Source organism: Myotis davidii, unplaced genomic scaffold (genome assembly GCF_000327345.1).
Source record: "Myotis davidii unplaced genomic scaffold, ASM32734v1 scaffold18, whole genome shotgun sequence".
In the NCBI taxonomy this organism is placed as follows: Eukaryota; Metazoa; Chordata; class Mammalia; order Chiroptera; family Vespertilionidae; genus Myotis; species Myotis davidii.
Genome location: NW_006292696.1, coordinates 7,449,663 through 7,457,881, shown reverse-complemented (window position 1 = coordinate 7,457,881; position 8,219 = coordinate 7,449,663). Strand labels below are relative to the sequence as shown.

Genomic DNA, 8,219 nt, shown 5'->3' with positions numbered 1-8,219 from the left:
TCCTCCTCCTCCTCCTCCATGCGGCCTCCCAGCTTCACAGGCCCATGGACAAAGCCTGTGGCAGCTGCTGCTGCCTCTCCAGCGTGAGGACAGCGTGAAGGTGCTTGGGTTGCTGGCGCTGGCCTCAGTCTGGGAGCTAACAGAGCACAAAGACACCCATGGTGTTTTGTGGAAAGTGCTGGCAGTTGGGACGGACCAGGTTTTCATTCTAGATTCTGCAAGTGAAAGAGAGAGAAAAGAGTGACAAATCGAAAAACCTCACTGTTCTGCAAGGTTTGGGGCTGTGACTTCCCCGGCAGTATTCAAACGATGCCCCTTCCCAGCGATGTTTTAAAATGGAAATCAGACTTGGAGGGGTGTTTGGAGTCTTCTGTTCTGTTCAAGACACATACCCAGGCTGGCATAGTCATTATCGTTCTTAATCAAGTACCTGTATATTCCATACAAAAACTCATTCCTGGGAAGAGAAGAGCACTTTTGTGGTGAATAGTCAACCAACATAGTGGTGTGGGGGTGGGTTTTTGTTGTTGTTGTTTCTCTGGGTGAGAAGTTTGGAGGCAAATCCATGGACTTTTGTCTTCTCTTTCCACAGCGATATCTGGCATGATTGTTCCTCCCATGTGAAAGAATTGCCTTGAAGAATTTTATTAATGAAGAGGTTGGATTCTGCTACAGAGAGTAATCTGATACAAGTCCCAGAGTGGAACTTTTAACTCAGGCCTTTTTCAGAGGAGTCACAATAACTGCAGATTTTTAAACAAACAATATCACCGACCTTGCAAATACTGAAGTTGGAAGGGATCTGTGAGTGCAGGGTGTTGGTTCAAGTTGTACCTCCCAGATGTTTGGGGGATATATTTATTCTGTGTTGATAAAAGCAAATCCTCTTTTTCTTTTCTTTCTTTCTTTTTTTTTTAAGCTTAACTCTGCGGTCATTTGTCTTTTATAAACCGTAAAGCTGTATACAAGGGACACTATAAATAAGACCCCATGTTTTAATTTATGATGTTTTTAAAGCCGTGTAAAGGGAGAATGAAGTGGTGATATTTACAAAAAAAAGTTAAAAAAAGAAAAAAAGAAAAAAGAAAATTAAAAAAAAGCTTGTATGGGACAGAATAGGAATGCCAGTTAGATTTTTTAGAAAACTAAGAGTCGGCTTTTGCGCCTTAAAGCATATCAAATGGTAGTTAGCTCAGACAGTGCATTTTCAGTATCTAACTTAACATGCCACCCCTTAGCAGTGCAAGCTTATTTCTCTCTTTCCGTATCGTTGTCTTAAGTAACTGTGTAAATAAATGCAGCCTGGAGTCAAAAAGTGACCGTCACGTGATCACACGTTTCCCTTCAACACAAAAATCCAGTGCCTCTAGACAGATTGTTAAAAAAAAACTGCAGATTTAAACCTGAGATCATTCTCGCTTTTAATTATGTCAACTTCTTCGGGAGCCGATGGCCTCTTGAGAGCTTGGTGGCACACGGACTGTGTGAGAACCTCCTTCGAATCTTTATGGAACAGGGTCCAGGCACAGAATTCCACATTATGCCTCCAGTTATCAAGCCAAAATATCCTCTTACACCCCCGCCATTTACAAGGTAAAAGTTTACTCATCCTAAAGGGGACTTCCCACCAGGCCTCCCAAAGCTGACAAGGGCAAGATGGCAGGCATTTCCCATGACAGGGCCTCTCTCAGTGGCCCTACCCACTGGTAACATAGTAGATTAAAAGGATAGGTAAGTGCTTTGAAATTAAGAGGAAGAGGAATCTAGGAGAAAGGAGAAGTAGGTTGAGACCTCCCAAACATCGCTTTCTGTTCTCCGGCAATTTTTTGCTCTCATTATCTGGGAAGTGTTCTTAAAAATAAGAATTGATAGCAAAGATGCAGCGAAGCTATGAGGATGCATTTGCCTGATACTTTTTTTTTTCTTTGCGGTTGTGTTTTTGTATGTAGTTATAAATACTGTAGATTTTTTTGTGATTTTTTGCCAAAGTTGTTGTTCTATTTATACATTTTAATGTCTTAAGACAGTTTTTCAATATCACAAAAAGATTTTACCGCATATTTTGCAAAGGAAAAAGAAGCTCACTACCTTTAGCTTGCACATACTTGCGAAGTTAATGAAGAGGCTTTCTGTTTCAAAGGGGATTTTGTAAAATATCCATATAAATAATGTATTTATCTTTGGAATTTGTACATTGCTTTCCCCTTCTTCCTTTTCCTCCCACCCCCAACTTATTTTATTGTGTATGTTTGCTATGTGAAAAAGTGCGTATTTGTTTGGTCACCTACAGTTGTATTAGCTGTTCCAATGTGATTTTTAAACATTTCATTTATAGTTATTTTTAGTATTGTTTTAAACCATGCTTCAATTTTTTTAAATTTCCACCCCAAAGCCATTGTCTATTTTTGTATTATTTGTAAGTTAAGAAGTTTTTTCCAATATATGGCAAAAAAAGGTAGCATATTATTCTTGTAGCATTTAGTTCTGTAGATTTAAAAAAAATGTATCCTTTGCTTTGGAAGCTTACAAAAACACACACCCCTAATGCTGTTTTACTCTATTAATATGCATGGAACCTCTCCCTCTGGAGTGACGCATTTTGTGCATTAAATTCGGGGGAGAAACTTCATAGAAATCAATGAACATTCTTTCTTAAGTCTGCTTGTATATTTCCTCTGTCTTTCACATAAATATAAACCAGCAGATTGGATGCCTTAACAATGCAAATCATATCCATTTCACTTGTACATTGTAAGTGTGCACCAGAACTGTCAGTCATCACTAACATTATAAGAAAAAAGAAAAAGAAAAAAAAAAGACAAAGAAATCGAAAAGCACAAAAGAACTGTTTTGTTACCTTAAGACAATGTAACTTTTTCTAGTAGAGCAAGAAATTTACAACAATGCTGCAACTGTGCATGCCCCCATATGGATTTTGCAATGGTTTTCACTAGACTATCAGAGTGCGATTTTTATGGGTTGGGGTGGGTGAGGGAGGGGAGTTGCGGGAGGGAAGGGAGGAGGGGAGGAAAGCTGATTTTTCATGGTGAGAAATAATAATGATGATTAATAATAATAATAAAAAAACTGGAAAATGTAAGCAAGGTGGACGCATTGCTTCTCGGTACTCGGAAAGGCTGTCTGAATTTGTATGGTAAGCGCTGGCCTGAAGAAGTGTACAATTTAAAGCCATATTTTGTCTGGTGAGCCCCTTAACTGTTTGTGAAGGGTCAGTCGGCCGGTGAGGTGTCCGGCTCAGACCCCGACAACAAACGCCACCCATCTGTCAGCCATGTGTAGTGGTTAGAACTTCTCTTGAAAGTCCAAAGAGCCTTTAAAATATGTTTGATTTGTGTCTTGTTGCCTCTATTTATATTGATTAGATGAAAAGACGTGCTGGCCCTCTGACCCTCTTTCTCCTACACAAAACTTTTACAAATAAACGATGTTCCCCTAAATACAGAATATGGCTTTAAGAAGATGAAATAGAGAACTAAGATTTCAGTTTTGGGGGAAAAATACAGCTTCTGGATGACTGGATTGCATAACATGCCCTGGCCTCACATTGTACTAGAATGCAGCTTAACGAAGTCATCTCTAAATCTACTAACCTTTCACCTTCTTATCAAACTTTTTGAATAGACACACACTGTACAGTTCAATTGTTAGCGAACCTAACTACTGTAGAGATTGTTATAATTTTTTTTTTTTTTGCAAAAATTCAAGCTGTAAAAACTTTTCAACTTTCACAATATTTAATTAAAGTTACTTCCTGTCTGTGATGGCAGCTCCTAGTTGTGTATTCATTTCAATATTTCAGATGAGCCAAAGTCCAACATAATGTAAAAGGTCTGTGTTTGCAATTGTTCAGACCAGTGTTGACACCCAGAGAGAAGAAATTAGGGTAGTCCTGGGACACCCACTTTCTCTCCTTGTAAATCCTTGGGGATTTGCTAATCTGGGATGCAAATTGAACACGCACAGCGTACTGCTGCCCTCTGCTGGCAGCAGCTGGATGCACATGTCCCCTTGCTGGCCCACAGAGGTGCCCAGAGCCCCCCAAATTTCAACAGGCAAGCAATGAGAACCCCTGCTTTGACTGAGCTGTGAATCCAACACCTGCCCATTCTAGAACACCATCCTCCGTGCTACAAGTCTGAACCATACACTTCACATACGCTGCTAATTAATCCCTGTGAGCCTTTTGCCCAATTAATTATGTGCCCTGGCTCACTGATGAGGAGGCGTGTGCGAACTCAGAACCTGCATGAGCCACAGTTTTAAATCCCATGTGGGTGAGACACGTTCCCTGTTGGGTGAAACCAAATCTTTGTGGAGTCGAACATTCCACAAACACCCGATAGGTCCACAATCCTGTAAAACTGTTTTGCTCTAAGTGTCATCATGATCATAAGTCTTCCCAATTGCACATTCAACACTTTTCCTACTTTGCAGTTGTTGGACATGATAAGGTTAATGATGCTTATAAAATGTCTGGAGAACTCAGCGAATAGGCCATAGACCAACAGACCCTGGGCGGGCAGAGCTAACAGGGTGTCACGCGGCCACCATCATGGTTATTTGTGCTGGGCATCGTGGATGCACATTTGCTCTGGAATGGAGCCCAATGTGAGATGATGACAGAGTGTCACCAATTGACTTAATAAGTAGAGAAGCTGCCACCCTTTTCTTCAAAAGGGAATCTACGTGGATTAGTTTGGTCATTATACATATTTGGAATTCTATATTAGACACAGGTCCCTGTATTAAATACAGAAGATTAAAAAAAATGAACAAGAGGCATCTGCCCTCAGGACACTCACCATCTCAAACATGACAAATGTATAGTCAAAAAGTAGTCTAGAATGGTTAGAGTGAGACAGGCCCGCCTCGGAATAAAAAAGACAACCACACGTTTACAGACTGGCTTCTGCTTTCCTTAAGGTCTATTTCTTGGAAGCATTCATTCATTCATTCATTCATTCATTCACTTTGAAGGTTTCCTATGCACCTGGCACCAGGCAAGGCCTGGTGGACTCCATAGTGGGCGCAGAGACACTGGTCCTGCCCTCATGGACCTTACAATTGAGTGGGGCAAGCAGACACTATGCAACCACACACATCTGTTCTAACAAACCAACAATGGCCATGGAGAAAAAGTCCAGCGTGCTCTAAAAGTCAATGACAGTGGGATCTGACTTAGCCTGAAGGGTTGGGGAAGGTTTCCAGAGATGTGACCTTTGAGCCAAGATGTGAAGAATGAGGTAACCAGGTGGGAGGGGCACCTAAGGCAGAGGGAATGAGGGCAGGTGTAAGGACCTGAGCTTGGGGCATGGATATGGTGCCCTCAAGTACAGAAAGTCTGTGTGGGTGGAGTACACACGTGTGCTTGGCACTGTGCTAGATGTTAGGATGCACTAGGGAGACCAGTCATAATTCCCGCCTGTTGGGACTAAGGCACAGCTTGTACACTCAGAGCCCCCTATCTGTCCACAGCAGCTATGCTGGTTAAACAAGGTGTGTGTGTGTGTGGGGGGGGGTTGGAGGGGGGCTGTCAGGGTAAAAACTGACACAAGGCACCTCACTCCACATGGGAATGTGGGCCCAAGGGTGCCCCTCTTTCATATTTTAAGAATGCCAGATATATTGTTGGGTTCTGGATTTTTTTTAATGTGAAATTTTCATTTTTAAAATGTTGTCATCTAATCCAAAAATAGCACTTTCAAAACACTGCATTGAGCAAACAAGGTCCATGAGCTCTAGAATGTCAATTTGGGACTTCTGGCCGAAACACAAGTTCCTCCGAGAGATGTTTACACAGCCTGATCTGAAGGTCATAGCCATAGGTCCCATCCATGGAGATCCAGGAACGCTGCACAGAAGGGCACGCCGGGTGCTGTGAACAGGAGTTCTCCCAGCGGCCCCAGGGAAAGCGGGGCATGGAAGGCCACGGCAGATGCCTCTGGAGCTGGTGGTATGAGAAACCACCACTAACATCAGTGGAAAGGAATAGGGATTCTATGGGAAGATGGACTAGGTCCGTGGTTGGCAAACCGCGGCTCGCGAGCCACATGCGGCTCTTTGGCCCTTTGAGTGTGGCCACAAACTTTCAATCGCACTATGTACGTGTGCGCCCGCACGTGGTATTTTGTGGAAGAGCCACACTCAAGGGGCCGCAGTTTGCCAACCACAGGACTAGGTAATCGTGAAAGAAATTCCCTCTTCTCTGCAACGGGCAGTAGCCACATTCAATGCAAAATGTATAGATGGGTTTTGTTTCTTTTAATCTCCTCTGGCCTCGCAGAAAGGCCCTCGTGAACGAGTTCCTTTTAAGCAGACTGCCAGGTAAGTGCACACTTTCCAACACTCCCTCCTCAGGGCCATGCTGCCCTTCCAACCACTCACATTCTCAAGAATGTTGCTTCTGGAATTATCCTCTCACCCCAACATCATCAATTTCTCCTTCCTCAATATTACTTTCTGAGTAGCATACAAATATATCATCTTAAAAACTATTTGACCTCACTTTGCTTTCAATCTGCCCATCGTTTTCTGCTCCCTTTTATATACAGCAAGTCCCCTCTAAAGCAGGGGTGGGGAATGTCCAGGCCACGGGCCATATAAGGCCCAAAAATCATTTACTCTGGCCCTGCCAAGGCATTAGGAGTGAATTAATTCAACGTTCGACCAAACAGAGCAGGCTAATGTTTAAGTTGATAATTTTGTATGGCCTGCAAATGATGTTATAAATACCCAAATGGCCCGCGGCAGATAAAGGTTCCCCGCCCCTGTTCTAAAGGGTCACGTGGCTGTCTCATCCTCGTCTTCATTCCTGTTCTCTTGTTATCCGTATCACAATGGATGTTTACTGCAGTGATGAGTAGTGAGGAATCTTGAACATTGCAAATAAGGGATCAAATGTACATTTTAGATCATCCTGGTAGCAGCATAGAGGATGACTTGGAGAGAGGCAGAGGGGAAATGGAGGCCATCACAACGGTCCAGGCAAGGAATGAACACACAGCTTGAACCAGGAGAATGAAAAGGAGGAAAGCAGATAGAATTAGAGATATTCCACACTGTGATTCTAGTCAACCACACGGTATTATACAGTTCAAAGCTGCTGAGAGAGGAGGTCTTCAGGGTTCTCACCAACAAACGAAATGGTGATTGTGTGACTTGATAGAGGTGTTAGCTAATGCTATGGTGGTCATCACATTGCAGGTCATAAATTAACATGCTGTACGCCTTAAACTTACACAATGTTACATGCCAGTGATATCTCAATCTCAATTAAAAGAGAGATTCAGGGGTCGGAACCACCAGAATTTGTGTACAACATGGGGATGGAGGGAAAGAAAAAAGACAAAATAAACTCAGTTTTCTGACTGATTGATTCCTCGGACTGTTATGAAGCTGTGACGCTCAATGGCGAAGTCCCTTCCTCCGCTCCCTCGCCTCCCTTCCCTCCCGCCAAAGGCTTCTATATTTACATCAGGAATGAAATGCAGTTTCCGGAACTGGAAATGTTTTATTTTTTTTCTTAACTTAAGCATCAAGTGGTTTTATCTCTTCTCTCTGGAGAGTTATGCTACAGTGGGACTGATTTTTATCTACTTAGCATACTTCTTTCCCACTGATTGTAGAACTTCCACATTCTATATTAAGAAGGAGAGTTCAGAGCCCCGAGAGTTCTAACCATGGGCCTGGAAGCTGGCTTCCAGCAGGAGGAAGTGTCTTGCCCAGGGGGTTATGCTATAAGGAGCAAAACCTGGTGCTCCACAAAAGATTGACAACATGTCAACAACAAAGAGGGAGCCTCCTTGAAGTCTGTTCTCTCAATAACATAGATTTGGGTGGGATTCTGCTAGGACAGTAGTCGCCATAGAAGGAGGAGAGCAAGGAGAGATGAGTTAGAATTAGGCAAGTGCGGTGTCTTCTCTAACACATTTGTTTCTTCAAGATAATATTCTTACCAAGGACTTCCTTTGCATTGGGCACTGTGCTAAAGGCTGGGGTTAGATTGTGTCTTAAATAGACCCATTTCCTTCCCTCACTAGTACCTGAGGAGGACACATACATGAATCAAACCATCACACACATAATTTCACACTGAGATCAATGCTACTGTAACCCTAGTATATCTGAGAGCATATCTCTGCACACATTCAAGCTTATTTCAACACCCAACTGGATTCCTTATTCAAATCCCTTGCAGT

At 42.6% G+C, this 8,219-nt stretch overlaps 1 protein-coding gene across 2 annotated transcripts in view; it reads left to right on the top strand.

Moving 5' to 3' along the window:
* Positions 1–3,794, top strand: part of EBF1 (early B-cell factor 1) — a 392,963-nt gene extending 389,169 nt beyond the window's left edge. For both annotated transcript variants that reach the window (XM_006766302.2, XM_015565648.1), the window contains exon 14: positions 593–3,794. In XM_006766302.2, the coding sequence (XP_006766365.2) occupies positions 593–624 (32 nt within the window). In that variant the 3' untranslated portion in view covers positions 625–3,794. The remainder of the gene's footprint in view (positions 1–592) is intronic.
* Positions 3,795–8,219: the final 4,425 nt, after the last annotated feature.